The 25,738-nt window shown below is 47.1% G+C and overlaps 1 protein-coding gene across 8 annotated transcripts in view; it reads right to left on the reverse strand.

Annotated features, from left to right (window-relative positions):
- Positions 1–395: 395 nt before the first annotated feature.
- LOC141946689 (uncharacterized) overlaps positions 396–25,738 on the reverse strand; it is a 39,675-nt gene continuing 14,332 nt past the window's right edge. For 2 of the 8 annotated variants that reach the window (XM_074876886.1, XM_074876888.1), the window contains exons 6-9: positions 17,713–17,778; positions 17,030–17,090; positions 16,398–16,538; positions 12,994–13,747 (exon numbers count right to left, since the gene is read on the reverse strand). In XM_074876886.1, coding sequence (XP_074732987.1) covers positions 13,481–13,747; positions 16,398–16,538; positions 17,030–17,090; positions 17,713–17,778 — 535 coding nt within the window. In that variant the 3' untranslated portion in view covers positions 12,994–13,480. Of the gene's footprint in view, positions 652–12,993; positions 16,178–16,397; positions 16,539–17,029; positions 17,091–17,712; positions 17,779–20,045; positions 20,231–25,738 lie in introns of those variants that run through there. The other 6 variants (XM_074876892.1, XM_074876891.1, XM_074876894.1 and 3 more) reach the window with 6 other exon arrangements.

A 25,738-nucleotide genomic window follows, 5' to 3' on the forward strand; every position in this document is an offset into this window, starting at 1 on the left:
TTCTTCATTTCCCGCTTCTTCCACGAGTCCTCTGACCCCTGGCAAGCATCTCATGCTCTTCTGTTCTCCAGAGCTCTTGTATCATCATCCCCATGATGAATGCAAACACCTTCCAGATGCACACCAAGGTGAATACCCACCATGTTCCTACTCTCTCCTCCCAGTGGAGAGGAGACATCAGGCAGCTTTTTAGGACTGGAATAGAATAGAAGAGAAGTTTCGCCACTTACAGTTTTGCCAGACTTTAACTGGGCTCCAATTTTCCATGCTGGGTTTCTGCCTTGGGCTGTGTTTTGTTTTGTATTTTTCGAAAAATTCCATGACTCCATTTCCACCAGCCCTTTGAACAAGGTTTAGGGAGGTCTTTTCTTTCTTTATTTTTTCTTTTGCCCATGTTAAAACATTATTACAACCATTTTACTAAGAAGCAGCACTGCCTCCAGGCTTGGCAAGACGTGTCCCTTGAGTGAGAAGATGGGCCTTTCTCCATTCCCGTGACAGCGCCTGAAGTTGGTCAGATCACGAGCCTCCAAAATAACAGAGGCTGGTTGGAGTTTGGCAGATGGATGAAGCACAAAGTCCATCTGCACTGAACGCTCTTCATCTTCTAACGGGCCTCAATCAACGGTTTCACAACAACACATCAGCCAACTGCATAAACACAGGGTACAGCTTAAATACAGTCCTTGCCTTGACGAACAATCAGTGCTGAAAGAGAATAGCATCTTACGCAAATAAACAAAGGTCCTGCAGAACTCAAGTATTTGGACCAAGGTCAAAGAAGGGAATTTATGATAGGGGAAATTATTGAACCTAAAAGCACACGCACATTTTCAGATATGGATTTTGTCTGCTGGGAAGTACTAATTCAAGTGGACTGGACCCCTCTGTGGCTTTGGGTTGAATCCAGCATATCCTAAATCCAAACAGTTGCAACAGGAGAATGGAGGAGAAGATGGGGAAGTGAGGAAGGCCAAACCAAAATGCTTCGTTTGGGGCAGGTCAATTAACCTGAAACCCATTTTTGTTCACTTCACCAGGAAGATGTATGTGTTCTGCTGACTTGGCAGGGCCTTTTCTTCTTCAGGGCTTTGGCTCCACTGGTAAAACAAAAAAAACTCCGTGGTTATTCCAGCAGCTGCAGCTGAAAGTGCGATCCAGGTAGCCTTCATGCCCACAGTAACCGCGGGGCCCCATGGGACCATCAGCCAGGTCTTGCACCCGCAGGTCCCTAAGCATCATATGGACCACCAGCAAGAGCCCCCTGGGGCCATGGGGGTCAGACTCCCTGGCATGGCTCCAAGCGGATCAAGAGCCCACTTTTGGCTGCAGGAACCAGGGTCAGAAATTAGAATTGCCTGATGATGTGTAACAAAGAGGGAGAAAAAAGCGAAAGCAGCAACAGCAGACAAACCAACACAAAAAAACCCAGCTTGGGGCTCCAGGAAAATTAAATGTGGGAAGAAATGTATCCGCCTTGAAGAAGGCTGAGCGAGGGAGGGAGGGCTCTGAAAAATCCCAGCCCAGCCAAACCTCTTCTGAGGGGCTTAGTGGTGAACAGAGGGGCTTTGGCATACCTCTGCAGTTGCTGGGCAAGAAGACCTCAGCACTGGAGAGAGCTTCCTGCTCAACAGACAGCAGCCAGGTATCAAGAAGGGATGGCATCCTCTGGCAACAGCCCCCTCCTCAGGGCTGGGTTTTAGTCCAGATGGACCTAGCTGAAGTCCATGTTTGACAGCCAGTGCACAGACAGGAATGCCTCTCCGCCTCTCTGGAGAGGTTGCGAGGTGGCCACAGAGTCGGAAAAGCCGATGGGTAAAACAGCTGCAGCCTTACAGCACACAGGAACAGGGTCACGTCTTGCCTTTAGAGCAGAATAAATTTAAGGCCTGTCAACCTCAACAGCATCTAGGTCAGTTTTCTTCCTCTGCATTGACAGGGAACAAATTTGAAGCCCTGAGGTGTCATTTCTGCATGTCACGCTTGGAGTTGTTCCCTTCCTTTAGCATGTTAGACTTGTTCCCTTCCTGAGGACAATAATTTTTCAGCCAAACATGTGGTTGTTCACATTCCTGAGTTATGGAGCACACAGCTCACCAAGGGAAAGGGAATTCGGTTTCCTGTCCTGCTGACCCTACAAACGCAGCACAGAGCTGGATGGTCGTGGCCACTAACCCCCACAAATGATACCGCTCTGGGCCAGGCCATTCCCTGGGGAAAGGGGGCTCACCCCCAGGGAGATGCTGTGCTGGGTTAGTTACCTTCTGCCTACCCAACCTGCCACTTGCTTTTGCGCCTCAGTGTGGGCAGATGTGCCCCAGCCATGCATGGCGTGGTGTTTCTACAACGTCAAACGGCTGAAAGATCCCAGGCTCAAAGGCACCGTGTAAAACCCGAGCTGTTTCCTGACATTCTCCATGCTCTTCAGGGTCAGTAAGTCCCTTTTTTAAAACCAGGGGCTATGGCCTATGCCCCACCACCTAGTCAAGATACTGCAAGCTACTCCTAGAATGAATAAGGAATGAAAGCTCATATATGCTCGGCAATTATATACAGATTAGAAATTTCTAAAGGAGATCTGTAACACTCAAGAAAAAGATTTAGGACTCCAGAAAGCGTAGTAGGTTGAAAACAACATAGCTGGAATAACTGGGCTCTCAGCTCTCATGAGTGTTCGTCCTGGCATTTCAGCCTATACTTCTTGGTGCAAACATCTGATTGTAAATACTGCTGTTGTGGAAACTTGGCTGAAGAGAATAGACAGACTGTCACACACACTGAAATGGAGATGATCATTATCACGACTTGAAAGAATAAACGGGTATGACTCGGAACAGCTGGTTTTGAACTGTGGGGCAGCTCTGGGAAGGATGCACAGCGGTTGCTATCACATGCGCCTTTGCTCTGGCTGACAGATCCTCTTGCTCATGAGCCCGAGAGCAACGTTGCAGGGAGCTACGTTGCTCTGAGGATCTGAACTGACTTGCTATGGTGCCAGGTGGTCAAACCTTCAAGCTGCAGAAGACCCCGCATGCAGCTGGGTTAAGGCACACACTGTTGAGGGGAGTCCTCCTGGCCAAGGGACCCAAGCTGTGTCTAGATGAGGTTATCCCAGAATGCTTCTCAAATCTTAGATCTGGAGGCATGCTTTGGCTGTGTCCCAACTCCAGATTGGGTATGTACCAGCAACTCCAGAGCCTCAGTTTGCAGACAGAGGAAACCCAGATGGGAATGCTGGCGCATCGCAATAGCTCCCTACCCTGCAGGGGCTGGAGACCATGACACAAGGACTGGTTAGCATAGACAGAGCTCAAGTGACCTGTCTGGCCACGTAGAGCTTTACCCCTCTCCTGACTGCCCATTTCTCCAGCAATGATCAATCCCTTTTATTAATCAGAACCCTGCAAGGTCCCATAAAGAACAATCCCACCAGACAATGTCTCCAAATTTCCAACTGACTTGGTTATAGAGCCGTAAAACCAATTCCAACTGCACTGGTTTTGTACAGGGCTGATTTTTTTTCTTTTTTTATTGGGATGCCATGCAGGTGTAACTCAAGCACCATGCAGAAACCTAAGTGGACGATGACACCTTATCAGTTAAGGTCATTAACCCATCACAAACAGTAAAAAGGGTCTATTTTCTGCAAACCACAGCTGATTTACATTAATTATGTGACATATTGTGAGTCTGTATGGACTGTGTTCCATAAAGGTTTTTCTTATGATCAGTCTTTCTGGATCCACGTCCTGCCAAACACCGCTTATTTTCATGGCCTTATTTACTGCCTTATTAGTACAGTGTTAGATTTTTTTTCCCCCAGTCCTCTGGAACTTCCCCAGAGTTCCCAGATTTGTTTAAAAATTGTCACTAATGGTTCAGAGAGCTTTCAGGCCAATTTGTTTATCCTTTGATGCAAGTTATCTGATCCTGCAGAACGTCTAACTTTAATCGCTGCTGTTTACCTTTCAGCTTCGTCACTAGTAGAATACAAAGTGTTTCATTATCTCCATAAAGTATGAATGTGTCATCCTGCTTCTTTCCAAAGAGAAAAATAAATGTTGAACAAATAACTTTGTCTCTTCTACACACAGGCTGAATATTTTCCCATGATTGTCTGGGATCTCATTATAGGATTTGGCTTTTCTTGATTATCAAGAAAATTATATCATTAACCCTAATGGCCAGAGATTTTTCACCCCTGCCTTTAGCTTCTCTTCCCAGGTGTCTGCATGTTCTCACCAGTTTCTACTCACCACTATCAGATTCCTCTTTTTTTAGTTACCATTAACATCAACCATTAACACACATGCACATCAGTGCCATGCATTCATGCCCACAATGCTATTTATTTAAGTATATATACATATATATATGCTAAACCTACAATACTGCTGCTTCCACCTTCTCTCTTAGCTGGGCTTGCTTATGCAAAACAACATTGAGGCTTCCAGAGTAACAGTTATCTTACAGCATCTCACAAAACAGCCTTAAACACTCCCTGATTATCATCCATTCAACTGTGTTTAAATAATTCCTTCCACTTCTTAATTTTACTGCTAATTATTTTCAGCCCAGCGAAGTTGTTCTTCTTCCAGAACCAGGGGCTAGAGCTGAGCACCTCTGTGCTTTTAAAAATCTAGTCCCTCATCACATATAAATAGCACTGGTCAGAGCTCTTCTGTGTTTGCACATAGTGTCATGCTCGCTGGCAGGGAGACAGCCTGGGAATAGGTTATGGAGTCCCTGCCCATCATGAGACTGGACAGTTGCATACCTAAAAGGCAGAGGAAGCTGGTTTGGGGTTATCTGAGGGGGGGGGGGATGAATCCCTCCTCTGCTCCCAGGCTCAAGAAGAGGGGAAAAATCCACTGGGGACCAAAGACAGCTTTCATCAATTGAGATGTTTTATTTTGTGTTGGCTTTTTTTCTTAAACATCCTTTGTTTTCTAACAATAAATCATATCCTGAGGCAAAAAGCCTTTAAAAGGATCGGGCATGGAGTCTGCTTCCCTTCCCTGGCTGGCGAGGCAGGCCACCAGCTGACAGCAGTCATCAATCTGCAACTCAGCGATCAATCTATCTTTATCTGTCAGCGCAGGGACCGGGACCGGCACAGGGGGACCCCGACTGTGACAGCCTGCCATCCCCCGCTGGCTCCGGCAGCACCCGGGGGGTTCACCAGCGCCAGTCCCAATCTCCCTCACCACCCGTTCCCCCGGAGCAAGGTCCCACCATCTCGGGCACAGTCCCCTCACGCTCCCCAGCATGACTTGGAGTCCAGGCTGAGCACACAGTGGCTGAGCAGAGTCACCCTTGGAGTCCCCTGCCGTGATCCATCGGAGAGCGGGCACTCCACCTCCTGCCCTTCCAAAAACCCAGCAACACTAAAGAAGGCAATAGCATCTTTTCCAAACAGAGGGTACAACTAATAGCCTACTCATGGGTAAACCCTCCCATGAGGTTTCAGAAATCCCAAGCCATTCTTTTTTACCATCAGTGAATATTTCTACCTCCTGTTGTTTACTGCCCAGTCTTCTAGGTTTGCTTTTTAACATTTGGGCTGCCAGAAGTCAGCAGTTTATGGTGGCGCCTACATCTTCTGTTTACCCTCTTAATATTGTTCCCCAAAGATGTTCCATTAAAGCCCTCTTAACTGCTCTACCTCGTTTTTTATACAGAATATTGGTTGCTCTCCCAGAGAGATGGAGGTGGTCCAGCTCATATGCTCCCTCAGAAAGCGGACCCAATGCTCCATGACCTGAAACACCTCCATTTTACCTCCATTTTACACCTTTTTCCCCTTGGTGGTCTCCTTCCCCTGTCTGCTTTTGCTTCCAAGATGTGAGGAGGGATCTTGCCGCCAATCGTCTAAACTTTCCTCTCCTTCAATTCCCTCCTGAGATCCCTCAAGTTCTTGCTGATCTGAGAAGTATTTTATGAGGCAATTTCATTCATGCCAAATGTGTCATAACCAATGGATCCCTGCCTACAGTCATCAGAGCCCTGTTCAGCCTCTCGGTGATGTGTGTTGCACTGGAGCCAAGGAGACCGCACACAGGCCCGTCGTCTTTCTGTCCCCTCTTCTGTATCTGGCTGCGCAGAAGATATGTATCTGCCTGCATATGTTTGCTCCATTGGCCATCACTCATGCTCATACTCCCCTTGGGTCTGCTGGGATCATGCTCAAAAAGGGCCATTGGAGACTGATTGTGTCTTTCTGATGCTGGTTCAGGGTCAAGATCTGCTGGTCAAGAGCCACACTTCAGTACCTCAGGTCTTCTTCACCAGCATAGGCAGTGCCTTGCCCTCTGCCCACAGGTTTCCATGCAGCAAGGAGGATGTCGTGCTTTCTCCCTGTATTGGGGTCCTTACTCAGGCCCTATCCAGGGGAAATGGCCTCAAAGCTCTGGGGGACATTCCCCTGCTCCCTTGCATTGCTGGCTGATGACACCTACCCAGACACAGTGGCCTGAGCCATCAGATGAGATGGGTTGTCCCCCATCTTGCTGCAGTGAGACTGCAAACATTGCATTTGCACCTCAGGGCCATGCAGGAGTAGGCTGGAGACACTGGCCCAACAGGGGTGGCCAACTTGGCCGTCCCTCCTTTGTGGCACTCTCTCTGCCCCTCTGTGTCCTTGGCCAGGAGAAGGCCCAGCCTGTGGGTGGCATTGGTTGTTTTGGGAACCAAACACTTTAGCCACTGCCCTTCCCCTGGGTTTTATGACTCTGCAGGTCCCTCATGCAACCATGAGGCTGGTGTCCTCCATCACAAGATGGGGTCATGCCTCGTGGGATGGGCACGGACCTTTGTTCCCCTGGCTGGAGGCTGCCTGCCTGCCCCACCGCAGAGCAGTGACCTGGCAGGCACCACCCAACAAGCACATAGGACATGAAACCCCACCATGAGCATCCCCAACCAGGACTGCATGTCCTGGCATGTCACAGGTGACCAAGGGCAGATGCTGCCCCCAGGGAGGGTTATGGCACAGGGCCCCCAGTGACTCCCTGATGCTACTGGTGATTGAGATCTGCCCTTGCAATCCTCAAGGCTTTTTCTCCTCATCAGAGCAGAACCATATCCTAGGAGAGGCCTGTCCTGCTCAGAGCAGATGGGGCAAAAAGATCTGCCCCATCTCATGGCCCAGGGAGAGAGGGATTTCCTCCAGCACTTGCTCCATGCCGGGATTGGAGTGGATTTCAGTGTTGTAAAAGCACCTGGTCAGGGTGGACATTTCAGGGCTGAGGTGGTGGAGCAGAGGCAGTACAGAGCTGGGAGGAGGTGAGAGTTCCTCAGGGAAAGGGAGAAACCTCTAGCCTGGAAACCCTTTTGTTCCTCCTGGCACAGTTTGGGGAAGGCGGCAGGGTGGGGGGAAGGCACAGTGGGGTCTTGACACGGAGCCGCCTGGAGCTGATGTCCCAGCCTCTCTTAAAATGTCCTCAAGCACTTGGATTTGCCTCAGATTAAGTCCAGTTGCCCGAGCTGGCGTGTACCCGTACACGGGCTAAATGAGAACCACCCGTAACACCTCCTGTCCTCCCTCCTCCTCTCCCGCGCAGGTTCATTAAGGCCTTCCCCAGCGAAAACAGGCTGTGTTTCGGGGGGAATGCCGAAGTGTTTGATATTTTCCACTCTGCGTGTCAAGGGCATTTACAGTCGGCGTCAGGCTGTTCCGTCAGTCTGAGGGAAGCACTTTGAAGTGTTTGTGGTAGAGGCCACATGTGCAGTCAAGATGTGCCTCTGCGCTGGGCTCCCCAGCCTCTCGCTCCCTTTGCATTCCCAGCATCATGTGACAATCAACAACACGACTTAACCCTTTCGCACCGCTGGCTTGTCCCACTTGGAGGCGGGGGACAGGGTCCTCGTCCCCTCGTGTGTCTTGGTGGCCATGCCCAGAAAGTCTGCAGCCACCCTGCTTCGTTTTGGAGAAACGATGGCACAGCTCAAGCCAACACAGCTGGTGAAGGTGATGCGATGTTGCTGGGAGGCCTTGAAGCTTCTGGTCCAAGCGGAGGATCTGATGCTAATCCCCACACATGCTGCCAGAGGTCCGGCTTTGATGATGAAAGTAGCATCGCTTGCCACAAGCAGCTGCGGAGCTGGCTCCCACCCTTGCCCATCCTGCAGTGGGACCCGAGAAACCACATGGAAGGAGTCCCAGTGGCTGTGACACACCAGGGATGCCCACGATGACATTACTGCCCATCCCTTCGGCGTGATGGATGGCACGCGACGACATGGGCAGCCCTTGGGCTGCGTGGCTGCTACCCGGGGACCTCCGGGTGCAGGGTGAACAATTGCAGCCACTTCGCCCGGGAGGCAGTGGTGCAAGCCCAGCAATGTTTTGAGGAGCTCTCCGCAGGGGCAGTGGTCAGGGATGAATCTAATTTCTTTGTGCAGGGCTTGCACAGTAGTCGTGTAGTGCTTTGCCATAGCTACAGGCCTTAGGTTATTTTCATGTGCCCAGAGAGTGCCCTGGAGAGGAGCTTGCTTAAAAAGAAAGATGGGAACCAGCAAGCACAGCTGCTCTTTGAGGGAAGGAGAGTAGCAGCCTCCCAGCCATACGCCTCTCCTTGGCTCCCTAAAAAGACTGCCAGGACAGAGTGGAGAAATTCAAGACATGTGGTGTCACCAAGTGATGCTTCCGTGGTGCCTGAGGGACACCTTCTCCCCTGATTCTCCACAGCCCCCCGAGGCAGGAGCAGAGTGGCCTTCTCCAGAGAGCCCCCCACCAGGGCTTCAGTCCTTGCAGGTGGATCTTCCATGTTCTGTCAGGAGCCCCTGGCTGGTTATTGGGAGCTGGGCTTGACTCGCACCTTTGGAAGTCCTATAAGATAGAAACTCAAACTTCACTGACTGTCCTGCAAGCCTGTCTCTGCCGGGGGCTGAGCTGCAGCCTCCATGGGGTGGTTTTAATTCTGAGCAGATTCCCAGTCTGATCCATGCAGCCTAGACCCACTGCAGTGATAAAAAGGACATGGAAGGCAACAGGAGAGGAAAGAGCGTGGTGGAAAAGGCAGAGGCCTTTCTGTGCAAGCTCAGAGCTCAACAGCTATGAGCTAAGGGGACAGGGATGTGAGCTGTGGGAAAGCAGCTCCCACCCTTTGCTGCTGCCTCCAGCACAGCAGCGGTTTTTGGGGACCAACACAGTGCTGCCCCGTTCACTTGACCCTGCATCCCTTGTGCAGGGAGCAGAGCCAAGGGTGCAGGCATGTTGTCCCACGGTACAGCTCGTCTGCTGTGGCAGCATGGATCCAGCATGGGAATGCTGCTCTGGCAGCTGCAGTGTTAATGTGTGGCACAGAAAAAAATAATCTTCCTTTTCAATTATTGCATTACAGAGGGTGGAGGCCTGGGGGAAGGGTGTCATTGTACTGGCCCTCGCTTGGCAGGGAAAAGGCGTCTTCTGGGCCGCAGCTTCCTAGAAAAGTTGAAGCCAAGGCATTATCCAGTGTAACTGACCTCTCCTCCTTCCATGAAAGCCCCCTCCCTGCAATTATTTCGAGTCCTGGAAACCCCTGCCTTCCACCCTGATTTCCAAGTCCCTGGCAAAGCATCTGACACATCCCGCATCTCTCTCGCCACTGCTCTTCTTTACCGAGATGATTGACTCCATCACCCAGGGAGGACTGTGCTTTGCTGCTGTCAAGAGGTCGATCAGACAGCCCCGTCCTTGCACCTCTGTGTTGTTTGTGTGTGTTTTCATGTGCTGTTGTGCTGAGCTGGCACTGGGAGGAGAGGTGGCCTGAAGTTACCGTCTGCTCTGATTCATCAGACCACTTTGAAATCCCAAGTCCTCTAAATGTGAAAGGTCAGAATTAGACAAGTGACTCCTGGTGCTGCCCCTGGAGCACCACCTGTACAACCTGATCCAAGTAGGACGCATCCACAAAACTTCAGCCATCCAAACATCACCTGCTTAGCCCAAGTTCATCATCGACTCAGTGGCAAGAAGGGGATGCAGGATGGCTGCATCTGGTGGGAACAGCTGCCCAGAACAGCCTTGCAAACGCTGGACAGCTGGGGCAAACGCTGAGCTGGCTGGAGCCAGCAGACCCGTGCTGGGCTGCCTGGTAGCTCGTGACAGCTGTACACAGTGGAGCTGGTCTCTGCCACTCCTGGGAGCTGCTGCTCACCAAGGGGCTTCAATGCTGAGCCGAAAAAAAGCTGAAACGGGGCAGGTGGAAGGGGGCTGGAGGGGTTTTCAGGCCAGTTTCCTAAGGAAACACCACTGATGTGCTAACCCTCTGCCTATGTTTCCTAATCAGTTTTGAACAGGTTGGTAAGTTTTGAAACCCATTTGGTCAAAGGGGCAGATATCTCAGCAGCAGTAAATGAATGACAATAAAATAACCTTATGGGGGAGAGAGATGCAAGCTGGGGAGAGATCCAAGTGAAGGGAAGATGAAAGACCTCACTTTTATTAGACACAAGGAGGTAGATGTAGGAAAGCTGGCTTCATCAGTTTCACAGACCCACTTGCTTTTATAGCTCTGCTTCTGTGCAAAGGGGAGGCTGAGTTTCAAACCCTAACCAAATTAGTAGGTGCAGATTAGCTATGTCGCATCGTTCTTATTCTGACCTGAAGCTCATCAGGGCAGGAGTCGGAGCTTCCCATGGGTCTGCCAAGAGTTACCCGAGTCACACAGACATGGGGATGGGTGCCCTTCTGGGCTGCCCTCCTGACAGCATCCCCAGAACGGTCCAGGAGCAGATGCATAAGCCCAAGGAGCAACTCTCCACTCAGGGAAGCTCTTGGTGCTGGCAGCCAGAAGTCCCCTGACCTTAGTCCTGCCCATGGGTCTACACTGCTTTCCAGGTTGATGGCACTGACTCACTGCAAGCCTAATGGAAATAAACCCAATAAAAGGCAGAGAAACCATGTGAGCAGGAGCTGGTCATGCCTGCACTGCATTAGGTTTTTCAGTTTGAGGGATCTTTCTGATTAGGCTTGTTTTTCATTTCTGCTGGAATTGATACCAGGGGTCGAAATCACTTTCTTTAGCATTCTTCTTTTTCCTCCCCCATTCCTCAAAGGCTCCTCTGTTCTGCCATCAAACTCACAGCACCAAGGACAGGCAGATTTCCTTTCACCTTTCAAACCCCAATGAGACTGAGTTCATAAGACCTGAACGTGCCATGGACCCCAGGTGTCCATCACCCGTCCCGAGATTGATCCCCATCAGCACACCCAGCCAAGCTTCGATGCCAAGGATATGTGAGGTAATTCTGGTTCGGGTCATGGTTGGGGAATGAAGACAGCTTCCCCCTTCTGTGCTCATGACACATTGTACCCGCTTACAGCCCAAAAGGTGCATACAGCTGCAGTCTGACCCCATCGCCAGCACAAGGTCTATTAAGGGCAACATTTCACCCTTGTATAAACTGTTTACTCAGAGGATCACAAAGTGCTTTGCAAATGCTTATTAATCCTCATCATGGTCCTGGGAAGAAGTAAGAGACACAGGGGAACCACCTCATTTGCTATGGACAAGGGGCACTTTTTGGGTGAAGCAGAGGCATTTAATAGATGAGAACAGTGCTGCTCAACATAATACACCAGCCAGAAATGAAACGAAAGGAATTAAAATCATGGTGAATAAGGGGAACTTTAGGCAGGAATAGTGCGATTAATCACACTGAAACTTGGCTAAGACAATGGTGAAAGGCACCACGTGATTTTTATCAGGCTCTGTTAGTGCTCCATTCGTATGCCAGTGCGGCAGGTAATGCAGCATCCCAGGAGAACGGGCTGGGGTGGCAGGATCAGTACTCAGTTTGGGAGGGAAAGGGCTGGGCAAAACCTCCAAAAGCAACAGTGTGATTGGGGTTGTTGGACATGACCCACTGCTGCCCACCAGGCCTCGGGCAGATGCCTGAGGGCAGCACCTCTGCTGATTCACCGGCTGTGAAGTTCTTGCTCCTTGTGACTGCAGGGACATGCAGCACTCACCCCCTAACCCATGACACCGTTGTCACCTGCCGTTTGTGTCACATACACCTACCCCTTGCACCAAGCTGCTTTTTGCCATTCCTACTGCTGAATTTGTGTTGTTTCAGGCAGACAAGAGAAAGGCATGCCTGGTCTTTACCTGAAGCTTTATTTTCTCATGTAATCTCTGCACCTTGGACTGCCTACCTCTCATCAAACCTACCATTCCTTTAGAAAGGTCCTCAGCTGCACTTGCAGCTAATTTACACAAAATCAGAGGCAGGCACAGCTACATAATCCTCATTACTTATGAATCTCAAGGTGATTTACAAACAACCAAGAAACTATACTCGTCAAAGTGGGATTATCTGAAAAGCAAACTCTACACAGTTGCAAGACGTATGCTGCCTGGTCCCTGAAACAGAAACATCCCAGATGACAATACTGGCAAGGAAGAAAAGGTCAGTTAGAGCTGGTTTTCACTCCAAGATTTCATGAGACATGAATTTGCTAATCCTTCCATTCTAACAACTCATTTCAGAGTAGATTGTACAAGACTGAAGGATACTAACAGGGACTGGGCACACTGTGTAAAGGCATATCATTTTGCAAATGCTACCAAATCAGCTCTAGGTGATGGCAGGAGGTGGAGGATGAGATTGTGTAACTTGAATAAAGCAAGAGCTCACAGTCTTTTTTTTCTGGGCACTGACAGCTCTAGTAATTATCAGTGCCAGCCCTGCCGGCCCTGTGCCTCTGTCCAGGCCACATACCACTCTGAGGTGGCTTTTGTATCCTCATTGCAATGAAGTATTTTATTCCACTAGGGTTTATTATTCTTTTATAGACTGAAGGGCTTCAGCCTAATCTTTCAACAAACAAAAGGAATCTTTCAACATTTCAATGCTGTTGTAATTGGCTCCAAAAATAGCACCCTCAGAGCCACATTTCTAAAACTTCTCAAGTCCAAGGATTAACCTTTTTTCAGAAAAAAAAATAATCTAAAGACCAACTTGTATATTTTTCATATATCAAATTAAATAAACAAAAGACTAAAATTTGAAAGTTAATCTATAGTAGCTTTTATTTTCTTCCATTTTGTTTGCATGCTTGCTTCTGTGGCTGTTGGAGGGGAGGAGAGAGGGTTTACTATTGTTTCATGAGCCACCACTGAATGTTTTATAGACCACCAAAGGCCCGTGGATCACAGTCTGAGAAACACTGCTTTAGAGATAAATAGGCTTGTTACAGGAGGTGTTTGCTCTCTGCTCTGCTTTAGGGCTCATGCTACAGCAGACTGCCACATTTTGTCTTTAACTCCTTTACGCTGCCCACCGACGGGCACTGGCTGTCTCCCCCGGGGACCAGGTGCTCTGCACCGCTCAGTTCATGCCGTTCTGTCCTTGCAGTTACTGTGCGTTCAGTTTATACCCCTGGATCCAGGCCATGCTCCATGTACTCCACCCAGGTCAGCTCCACGGCAAAAGTACCGTTGCCCAAGGGATGCAGAATAATGCCAGCTTGTTCTGTATCTTAAAAAAGACACTACGTGTCCTCTTGGAGAGGATGAGTTGTCTCCACTGCTCCTCTGTCATCATAAGTCACTTTTCTTGCCAGGAAAACTGGCCTCGGTGCAGCCCTCCCTGCGACCCCCACAGCTCTCTCCAAATTTTGCAAGCAGATACCTTGGCACCTCCAGTTGCCTTCGGACTCTGTTAGTGTTGGCTGGCTGGGAATGATAGCTTCCATCTTCTTTCTCCTTGTTTCATTAACTGTCACGTTGGGGGTTTTGATCTTCCCTGGAACCAAGCCCTACCAAAAGATTTACTCTACTGCAGTGCTCCGTTTCACATAATTGCCAGAGAAAGCTGTGCAGTTGGTAACGACCAAGGTAAGGAAACATACTAGATGCACTCAGGATATGGTGTTCACATATTGTACTTTCATAAAGGTATAGCAATGGAAACATTCCCTATTTTGATTGTCCCAAAGCCACAGGAAAAAGGGAATTAAGGGAATTGATATGTCTGGGATAGATGCCAGCTCTGATTTACTCACATTTTTACCCTGATCTGAAATACCTTGGTCAGAGATGGAAAACTTTTATAGAAGACATGAACCAAATCAGGCCCTGCAAGTGCTGGTATCCAGCTAAGAGCTATCTCAGCTGGCACAGTCTGAGAAACATAAAAACAAAGGAACTGGGAATCAAATGGGCAACAGCAGCTCTGTAAGAAATTTCTTCTCTTCCTACAGAGGGTTTGGACATTCCAGCGTCACCACGGCTAATACCCGCATTTGCAGTCTGCCTCCTGACCACAAAGTGCCTAAGGTACCAGAACACCAGTGAGTTAGGATGTAGGGCTTGGCTTGGCTCCTGGAAAGAGGATGTGCTTTATCATCAAATCCCAGCATGATTTGGTATGGCGAGGCACAGAGCGGTCAAGGCAGAGTGGTGAGCCCAAAACAGGGTTGCCTTTGGAAGCAGTATAAAAAGAAAATATCCTTGCTAACATAACCTCGCCTTCTAGTTTAACCTCCATGTTCCCTCAGAGAGTGCAAACATGCCTGCACATATTTTAGGCACAGCAACCCACTTAGGAAGACTCAGATGTAGCGTAAGTCCAATTAAAGCAAAATGGAATGAAAGTCCCAAATTATTTCAATGTGTCAGAGTGAGGAGTTTGCAAATCCTCTGGTTATTGCAAAGTTGTTCTGGGAAAAATAATTTCTGTATAGATTCCATCCCACTTTGCTGAACTCCATGGGAGTTTTGCCATCAACTTCAATGGGAGAAGGACGAACACATATAAACAAGCTCTAGCCATGCATTAATTAGTTGTGTTTGGGGCCAAATGCATTTGCTCTTATGCCCCAATCCTGCAATGAATTTTCTATGGAAAGATCTCTGTCCCTGCAGTGGTGTCCACTGAACTCACACCAGCAAGATCTAACTGCAAGATCCCATCTGACTGTCCAGAAACCCCTAAGAACATATATCTGTATTAATCTTGCATGAGTTCAATCAAGAGCAGAATTTGATTAAAATATCTCATTACATATCAAGCTGGATGGTAGATCAAAGCTTTTTTTTTTAGCTCACTAATAAAACAAAACAGAAATAGCACTGCAGAGGAAGTAGCTTGCTTGTTTGTGATGGCACCCTTCTTCAGGAAGGTGAGTACAGAAACCACAAAATTATTACTGCTAAAATAACCAAAACAAAACACAAAATTAGGCAAATCTTTAATGCAGGATACCATCCATAATTCTTTTTCTCATTAAAGTTCCCAAACACCAGACAGCAGGGATGAAGTGTTCTGCCCACATCACTCACCTCCAACCTCTGTTCAGAACAAGGGAAAATATTGAAGGTCCTTTCTTGATTTATGAAGCATGGGGTTTATTTTGCATGTATTTGAATACTAACAAGACCCCAAAATTCTGGTAGCATAAACTAGATTTACATCCACTCGACCCCAAAGATGTGCCCATGCGTCCTCTAAGGCTATGCTCTGCAGCTGAGCTCTCTGCCCTCTAGGGCTTTCCAACAGTTACCAAAGGGCAGATACTGGCATGTTTTTTTAAACTCACTAGAAAGTCATTTGCTCCCTTAAATGTAATTTATGTCATTCAGCTAGAAAGTTTGTTTTCAGTACAAAATACTTTTTAATCACCTCTGTTAAGTCTTTCTACTTCATCTCATCTGGTTCCTATGGAAATTGCAAGTCTTCCAGAACTGCAAATTCTGTTTCCCAGCCAATGTTAGGAAAACTGATTTTTTTCCACTACCTTCTGAGATAGTATTTGCATATAAATACTGTTCAGATCTCAGAAAATATATTTGAAATTATTCTTATTATTCATTACACTGGAGACCTTCCATGTTTCCACAAGCAGCTGTTTTATTTTTTCTCCCTTTCCACGTCAGCAAAAAAAGATCTCCCATTTTCTTCTTCATTAATCCTTAGCTCCTTCTTAGATGCAGTTCTTCTTCACCAGAATTCTTGTTGGATTTAAAAAATCAAAGAGAAAATAATAAAAAATTGTCACCTTTTTGGCCAAAACAGCACTTCCCACCCTTGATCCATGGATGACTGGTGAGGTTATAAAAGTCTGTAGTTGTCCTGGAGAACCAAGTATTCTTAAAAGCTCTCTATTCAAAGTTGAACAACAAAGGTCTAAGTGCTCCAAAAGACATAAAGAAGGATGACAGGGGTCTTTGTCATGGTTTGGGAACCTCTGCATTAAGGAAGAGAGAAAGAGCATGGAGTTGCATGTCTTTTCTGTGTGCGACAAGCTACAGTGAACTGGACAAAAAGTGACAGATTTCCTGGCCAGGGTGAACACCTCACATGTTAGTGACAGGTAAAAGAGACCTATTGTTTGAGTCAGCCAGAACCAGTAAGGCTACTCTCTCCTACTATGCATTTCACAAGCACACATTGATGGTACTGCTTACGCATTCACTGAACTTCCTCGGGTTGTTGCTGGTGCTTTTTTCCACCTCTTCTTTTTCTCTGCTGTCCCTCTCTCCTGTTTCGGGGCTCCACCTCACTGCTACGTACGCACGTAGGATAGCACTTTCGGGTGTAAAATGAGCCTGAAACACAGTAAGAGACAACGCTATCTCTCAGACAGAGCAACAGCAGGGCATGACTCCAGATGGATAACAGAACTGTCAATGCAAGCGATGTACAAGCCTCAGCTTCCAAGTCTTGTGAAAAAACATCCTTCACCTGTACTTGGGAGGAGGACCCAGAAGAGGAGGTGCAGTTGGAGCAGTCTGTTTAGCCTGGGCAGGGGGGAAAACAGGAATATTCTTGCTCTCCCCTATGCGAATCACTTTTGAAAACCCCACTTGTTCTGAACACTGTCCTAGGCAAGGAACAGACAGAACACAGCACCAGATGAGAACCACATGCTGAGATCAAGTGCTGAAAATCTTTTCTGTGTCTCTGCATCTCTCCTGCAGGGCACCTGAATACCAGAGATTCATGAGCATTTGCAAAGGATTTACTTTCTCAGCACGATCATTCTTGAGATTAGCATAGAAACTTAAAATAACATAAATTTCAGCTGTCTTCTTGTTACCTCCTCACGCACCTCGGGATTCTTCAGGATCTTCTCAGCTGTTGACAAAGAAGTTCTTTTCCTTTAAAAGAACAGAAAAATATGGTTTGTTGTTGTCTTCACCAGGTTGTGAGATATATGAGGATTTTTTGAGAAGCCCATCCCCTCTACCTCTATAAAGCAGCTATAGCACTAGCCAAGAGCCTATGTCTTTTCATTTGCTTCATTAGCTACATTTTGGAAATTTTCAGGGCTTGTGCAGCTGGGAGATGGCTAAAACAGTGCTAAGAAGAGCCATGGGTCTCTGGGTTTTGCAGTGGCAGCACCCATGGAAAGAAGACCCGACGGAGATGCTGGCAGTCATGGGTGAACCTTCTTTCAGAGGAAATGGAGACGCGCTGGGAACCTCCCAAGAGAGCAAAAGAATGCTTCCAGACAGTCAGGTGGAGCAGCCTGCTGGCTCCATCAACCTGACGGACTTGGCAGCCTCTCTTGCTCCAGCTGGCCAGGATCCTGGAGTCTGCAAAGCCAAAGGCAGAACTACTGAATTATTGGGAGAAAACAGATAGCTGCATAAGCTTATACACAGTTATATACACACACACACACTTACATTTGTACCCATCATAGAATAAGCAGCACCTCCTTTAGTAAGCTTGCAGGATATACGAACTCCTAGTAGGACTTAAACCCCTGTGCCTTACCCTATAATGACTATGTTGGTCTCTGTGTTGGGCATGTTAACTCTGCAGGAGAGCTCTGACATCTTCCTGGAAGAGATTTAAAGATGTATTTTTATTAGCTTTTGTAGGAGAAACACTGACTAAAAGGTCCTATCAGAAGCTTGCCCAACAGCCTCACATTCCCTGGGTTCCTCTAAGTCTGAGTCCTCAAAGTCTTTCTGTAGCAGAGGCCAAAACCCACTTCCAGCTCCAGTCTGGGCGCCAGGCTTGCTTGCTAGGCTCTCGCCTTCTTCAGCCCAGAGCAGAGTTCCTGCTTACGTCAGCACTAGTTGGCCAACAGAAAAAGAGAACAATACAGCCTTTATAGATTAACAATATTTCAATTTACTATAAATTAGGCCATATATAACATGGCTTAGAAAAGTAATTTATCATTCTTTGGGACCCTTTTTCTACCCTTTCCTTCTCTTCCTTCTCCACCTTCCCCTCTCACTTCCCCTCCCTTTCACTTCTATCTTTTTACCTCCTTTTCTCTCTCCTTTCTGCATTTCCTCCCTTCCAACAGATCCCACTGTTGCTCTGATGGTTCCGTTCCAGTCTGTTATCTGCTAAAATCACTGACAACAGAACAGTGAAGTAGAGATGCATTCCAGTGTCCTGGAAAGGGATGCAGAGAGCAAAGAGAGCAGGACTTGAGGGGCAGGAGAACTGGGATATGCAAGAAGAGTAACAGGCAAGAAAGACCTGGGGTACATACATTGGTACAGGCAAAGGAGAGAGCTCACCCCCAGCAGTGACTGAAAGAATTCTCTACAGCATTTCTGCCTGGAACTGTCAGTCCAAGAAAAAGCATATTTCATAGTCAGAAGGAGAAAAATAAATAGAAAAGTGTTTCATCTTTGGATGTTGGATATTTGATCTTATCTGGAATGAGTGTGTGTGTATATCTGTGCATATGTCACTGTTGTTATTTTATTACAGAGTGCTGTTATGAAACTTCCCTTCCCGTTTTGCATAAATCTTCCTTTTCAGACATGTGGTCACTGGTTTAGGGAATATTTACTGTTAAATGCCTCAGTTTTTGCAGACCCAACTTTTCTTGGTTTCATTCTCAGGACTACTCAGCGTAACCAGTGCCTTTGCCACAGATGTCCCAGACACTGCTCTTAAAAAAATTATCCTGACCCAAACTGGTGCTTTGGCCTGTGTGAACTGCTAAATATCATCACAAAGCAGCAATTAGGCTGTACGTTACTAACAATCTTTGCCTCTTCAAACCTTAATATTTAGGTCACATGGAAGAGTGTAGTTATGGACACAAAACCCACACTCACAGGTTGTCATATTTGTTCAAACTTATCTTTGGTTCTCTTCCAAAAGCCAACCTCCCATCTGACATTCAATTTTCTGCTCGCCTTACTTGGATACCTGCTCAAGGAAGGAGAAATCCCTTCTCCACAGCAAGTACAGGCGTGGCTTGATTCACTCCAGGACTTGAGCCTCCAACACTCAGGAGTCAAACAACTCCAGCACTAAAAAGGCCCAAGTTCCCTGTGGACTGGCCATCTGCAATACTAAGGAGCTGCCTCTCTCAAGCCACACCCAGAAGATGCTGTGCAACCTAACAAAACTTGACCGACTCAGCTACAGTCCTGTCTAGCTACCACAAGGTAACTGTTGTCTTGTTAAGTTCTTGTCCTGTCAAGGCCATCTGACAAACAAAAACACTTTCAGAAAAGAAAACTCCCTTGAGCTCATCCCTTCTGTTCTTGTGATCAATGCCAGCCCACAGCCCCCTTTGCTCTTTCCCAGTCACCCAGGATAACAGTTCTACGTCCCTCATTATGCATAAGGACGTGTTTTCAGGTCCCAGAGGAAAGCACAAACAAACATGGACTTCCTAGTATTAAAGTTATTCTAAAGCATGGAAAAACTTCAGGACAGTCAGAAGAGGTAACAACAGACAAGATGAACCCCACAGTCTGCATTCCCAAGGCCCCGAGTACACTGACAAGCTCTGCAGCCTCTCCCCTTTCCTCGGGGTTTGGCTGCCTGCACTGCAGGCCAGCTCTGATACAGTGCAACTGCAAGCTGGGATCCAACTGCTGTGAAAAGCAACGTGAAATAACTGTGAGCAGTCTCTACAGTGCCCTTCCCCACCTCACGTGGGAGCCACCTTTAAACTTGGGCCCTTGCCCTTGGTCTTTGCCTCAGCTACCTTGTAGGTCCGCCTGTGCTCATACACCTTGTTGATCCTGATCCTGGATGTGGGGGCAGAGGTGTTCCCTATTGTCCCTGGAAGCAATCAGATACAGGAGCTGGTGCCCAGGTCCTCCTTGCTGCAGTGCACTTACCCTACTTGCTGAACACCAGGACGGGCAATTTAAGCAGCTACACTTGTCCCCATCACAAGTGGGTGATGATCTTGTCCTTCATGCCATCTTCTCAGATTGGAATTGACTCCAGGCAGAACTGTTCACAACACAAGCCCCCTCATGTCTTCTCTAGGACAGGAGCAACCTGAAGATCAGACAGCTGCCTTTTAGAAGACACAAACAAGGAACTACGTCAAAGTGAAATTGCAGGAAACTTAATTTCACCCTCATTCTTCCTGAAGTCACTGGGCTATTTGTGCCAACATTGTATTTTGATATCATGTTTCCTTTCTTTACCATTTTCTGTTCAGCATAAAGTGGTATGAGAGCACAGAAACCCACTATGAGGATTGGAGATAGTGAAAGCCCTTCTGGATCATCTGTTTCAGAGCAGGTCTCTACCTATCCCCCAGTTTTCACTTGCTGGAAAGTTACCCAGCCATATGTTTGCAATTAAAGGCTCAGTTCCTCACAGGCTCATGGCAAATAGTCTGCTTCACCTGGGTCACATCTCTAAAGGGAATTCCCCCAGACTGGATATGCAGGCCATATTCGGTGGCAGCTCTGACACAGGTATTAGCCATAATGGAATCCATGTCAATTATGAGTTCATCCATTCGTTTTTCTATCCAGGCCTCCCACTCAAATTTCAGAGATCTCCTTCTAAAATGCAATTCGACCCATTTTGGAATGGAGAGAGTTCCTTAGTCACTCCATTTGAGACCAATTAGGCTGTTTGATTTGGGATCCTTTATCCCTCAGCGCTCTTAGCCTGTCTGTTCCAATAAATGTTGCAAAAAATCCCAGTGTCTGAAATCCCTGCATGCTTCACGGACCCTATTTCCTACCCAGTAACTGCACTCCCTTTACTCCTCTTTCACTGACCCGAGTCAATCACGGACTCTGGGGTTACTTTGTGCGTACCAGCTCCATCTCCTTGAACTGCCCTTCAACTGTGTGCCTGTGGAGACCATGAGGATGAGGAGGCGTGACTGACTTGTAATGCTTTTTCCCAGCTTAAGAGCTCGAAGCAGTCTCTTTTGCAGCTAATCCACAATGTGAACATGCTCTCAGAGTTTACTTTTAATCGACCTCACTGATTTGCTTGAAATATTGATCAAATCATAACTGCTTCCTTTCCAACCATTCGATGGACAGTCCAGTCAGCCCATGAGTCTGGGGAGAATTCCAGCTTTCAAACCAAGGAGCAATCACAGATTTGCAGTCATTATTGGAGCTCAAGGCTTTTGTTTTGTGTGTAATTCCCAGATGTTTCCAGCCCCTCACACCCCTGTAGAACAAGTCAATCGTGTGGATTCAAGGCTGATAATGGAAACGAGGTCGCAGGTTGTGAGAAGACATCTACCTGCTTTAATTCAACGGTCTTTAGAAGTTCTCCACATGTTCCAAACCAGAATAGCCTGCAAGGTTTGTAAAATCAGGGTGCACCCACAGTACAGAAATAATTTAAGCCTAATATAATGTAAACCTTTGATTAAGGAATGAGCCTGAGCACATATTTAACTGTCATCACAAAGAAGACGGCTCTCCTCATTAGGGGCCCAGATGAATTGTTACAGTAAGTCCAAGACCTGTTAGAGGAGAAGGGCTGGAATTGGCTGTTCCCTCCTGAGCCTCCGGGAACAACCCTGAACTTTCGGTGAGGGAGGTTTGTTTCAGAATCCAAACCTGAACCTGACTCTGAAGTTGGCTGCTCGCCCCCTCTTCCACGTGGCAGACCTAGCCCAGCTGAAGGCCTCCACGGCCTTGTGCTACACAGGGAGTTCAAAACCCAGATCTGGATTTTGCAGTCTGGGATCATCTCTGACTTTCCCGGCTTCAGAACTGCAATTCCATTTGCTTTATGTCACTTGCCTGTTTGCTTTGGGGGAAGAAAAAAATATTTTAAAACCCCCAACCAGTAACAATCCAAAAGACAGCAATGCTGTCCCAGCAACATTCCTCCTTGCAGAGCAAGGAAGAAGACAATTAAGCCCAGCAGTACCCACATCCTTAGCCCTTTGGGCCTCCCCCTTTCTTCTGTCTTTGTTTTGGGGTTTTTATTTCAATTTTTATCACTTTGGCTCGTGCTGCCTGAGAGGCAGGGGACCTCGGTGTTGTCCTTGAAGTGTTTACTCAAGATTGGAGCACACCCAAGAGGTGGTTTTCAAGGCCCCTGCAAGCCTCTGAAACCCCACACTGTGTGCGTGTTTTGCAGAGGGGGATGGCTGCAGCTGGCTCTGCAGAATTTGCCCTTGGGGACAGGTTTGCCTGCCAGTGACAGAGAGGTGCTGGGAGTAAAGCGTGTCAGCTTCATCCTCCTCGGTTGTCAGCCCTGCTCTGGTATTTGGCCATGGAGAAGTCATTGGGCTGCAAGCTAGGCTCTGCCCCTATTCTGGATGATCTCCAGGCTCCCAGAGTGCACAGGAACAGTGCGCTTAGGTTTCCTGAGCCTACAGCACTGCGTCCTTTGGGGGCCTTCCCTGAACATCCTGAACCCAGGAGCTCTGATACCACCTCATGCAAACCAGACCTTGAACTTGGGTCAAGGGCTGTGGAGTATCCAGAGTATGCAGGACTTCTTTGAGTCTCTTTAACCAAGTAGTAAGCAACAGGACAAGAGGTAATGGCCTCAAGTTGCGCCAGGGAAGGTTTAGACTAGACATTAGGAAGCATTTTTTTTACAGAATGGGTTGTTAGACGTTGGAATGGACTGCCCAGGGCAGTGGTGGAGTCCCCATCCCTGGAGGTGTTTAAGAGTCGGGTTGACATAGCACTTAGGGATATGGTGTAGTTGGGAACTGTCAGTGTGAGGTTAATGGTTGGACTGGATGATCTTCACAGTCTTTTCCAACCTAGACGATTCTGTGATTCTCCACATCAGGGAATCTATCCTGCAAGCAGCTTCGTCTGCTTTTCTCCATTTTAAACCTTGGTGGTTCTTTACTGAATGCCCTCTGTTTCCTTCCTAAAGCCTTCTCCTCTCTTTATCCTCACTGTTGCCTGCCTTCCTCTTCTTTCTGGTCCTCCATATCATGAGCTTTTTCCATGATTTTGAATTCCTTTGCTCTTCCAGAGTGAGAAAAAAAAAAATTATATTGGTGATAAGGTAATATTTTGAAAATGAGCTTCTCATAGTCAAATTATATTGATAGATATATGAGCACACGTGTTCCACTTTGACAATGATTTTCTGAAACATTCAAAAAATATAACCAAATACATTTCATATTGAAAAACATGAAATTTCAGAACACTCAAAAACTGTTGAAACAGAACTTTCTTGCATTATAAAAATGTTTCATTTTGGGCAAAACTGGGTTTTCTTTATTTTACATTTCTCCAGAAAAAATACTCAAACCAGGTACTTTTTAATGTTTGCACAAAAAATAACATGTCTTGTTTAAAAATCTTCTAATGAAAAATGTCCAGTAGGTCCCGGAGCTGGGTTCATTCCATGGTCACAATCCCTACTGATGGTGGTGAGGTTAGTTACGCTTGGTAAGAGATACAATGAAGAACTAACAAATATCCTTGCTGTTCTGTGCTTGTCCCAGCTTTCCTCTGCTGCAGGCACCCCGCTGTGCTCTGATCTCTTGGTAGGAGGGAACGCAGTATTTGTTATTGGTTTCGCACCGACCATGGAGCCTCATTTCTTACGCAGCCTCCCAGGACAAGCCCAGGTTCTTATGTGCAAATGAAATATGGCTCTGCTGGTGCATGCTGACGGGCCCTCTCCATGGGCAGCTTGCAAGGAAACTCACCCGTGGCATTCTGGCACCATTCTGAGCCCATTACCTCTGCTCCTGCTGCTTCTGCTTCCTCTGGCATTTTCAATGTTACCATGGAATGAGGAGTGAGCCCCAGAAGAGGCATACCTAGAAACACGGCACTTGTCCCACTGCCGCTAATAACTACTGACACTTGGTTTTCCACACCTCCATGTAGGTGAATTAAGCTTTCTTTGTTGTGCAGGAGAGCTCAAGCCCAACCATTAGAACGAACAGAAACCAAATTCTGGTGACATTTGGATCCTAGGCTGGAGCTGCACCTTTGATATTGCAGCTTAAACCCGTCTGCACAAACAATCTTGGCTCTCTTCCCACTGCAGTATTCTATGCTGCCAAACCTCAGTATTGAATCAGGAGGCAGGCACGAAAAGGAAGAGGAGAAAGAAAAAGAGAAAAAAGAACAGGAAATGTGACACGTTTTCACTGGTTTTCTAGGTTATTTTAGGCTTTCAGGTGCAGTTGTCTCATGCTAGAAATTTTGCTGTTATCAGAAGGGCTAGGAATATAATCTTGAAGAACAGAAAACCTGAAAGGTTTGAATAATCACACACGTATCAATGACTAGTGCCTGATGAATAGCCCCAAACCTAATAATGCCTCTCTAGTTAGCAACATCAGGATCTGTAACATTTCCCCATATCATCTGTGAAAAATGTTTCCTGTTTGCAGAGCGAACTTGCATCCCTGAGGTAAGAAGCACATCATAATGCAAAGGTTATGAAACATTTGTCAGCAACATCTCTTTTAAATAGAAATCAGCATGTTGCAGCAAAGGCCACAGCCATCTTGCTGAAGAACAAAGTGATTAATGACACTAATATGTAATAATTTAAAAATACTCATTGAATGGGATTGTGAGCTGTCCTTGACTTGGGTTGGGTATTGCCCCGTTGGATCGAAAATCTCTCGCATGTTCTTTAGGGATGCAGCAAGGTACCAGGGGCTCCTTTGAATGAGGCTCTATGACTCTATTGTAACAACGAAACATCACAGAAGTAATCACATCTCAGCAAGAGCTCCAGTTTTCTGGCCAGAAACACTAAAAATCCTGAGCACTGAGGGTCAAATTTCCACAGTCACCTTGCATCAGCCTGACTCTGCTCTGACTGCAAAATCAGTCACTGGTGGTAGGAAGAACAGCCTGTGCTTCTGAAAATCCCCTCTCTCAGATTTATTTCAGACTGTTATAAAACGCTTCAACTCATACATCAGCCTAAACATCCATTCTTCAGAAATGGCTTTGTTCTCCATTCAAACTTTACTTCCCAGCCATCGGAGACAGAGGAGCAAAGTTGTCTTTGGTCATCCCAGCCAAGAGTTTGGCTCAGAGCAGATCCCTTACTCCACCATGAGGCCCAAGCAATGTCAGCTAATGGTCCATGGCTGAGTTCCTCCTATCACTTGCTGGTGTAAGCCATTAGAAGTCCACTGCTTTCCTTGGGGCCAGGATTTCACACATTGTATTTAAGCTACCACTGAGTTCAAAGGCCATTCCTCTCAATGGCAGGGATAAAGCCCTCCTAAAGAACCCATGAGCAGCGCTAAGGAAACTCAGAAATCTCAGCCTTTGCAAAACTAGTGGAGGAATTTTCCCTTAGTAACAAACCCTTTAGCATCTTTTGTTTTGGAAAGTATGAAAATGTTTCCATATAAATTTTTCCAAAATGCAGCCCTCAGGATTCTCACGTTGCCCTGATGCTGAGAAATCCCTCTGTTTGCCCCAGAAAAAGAAAAAAAAAAGGACAGCCCGTGGAGTGTCTGAAAGATGGCAGCATCCTCAAGTATCCCTAGCCTTGGGGTAGAAAGCTAAGCCTTGTTATTCCTGTTTTGATCCCAGGTTCCCAGGGCTTCTTGCCAGGTTGTTGGGGGTTGGCATCTCTG

This window comes from Strix uralensis, chromosome 8 (assembly GCF_047716275.1).
Source record: "Strix uralensis isolate ZFMK-TIS-50842 chromosome 8, bStrUra1, whole genome shotgun sequence".
NCBI classification, from domain to species: domain Eukaryota; kingdom Metazoa; phylum Chordata; class Aves; order Strigiformes; family Strigidae; genus Strix; species Strix uralensis.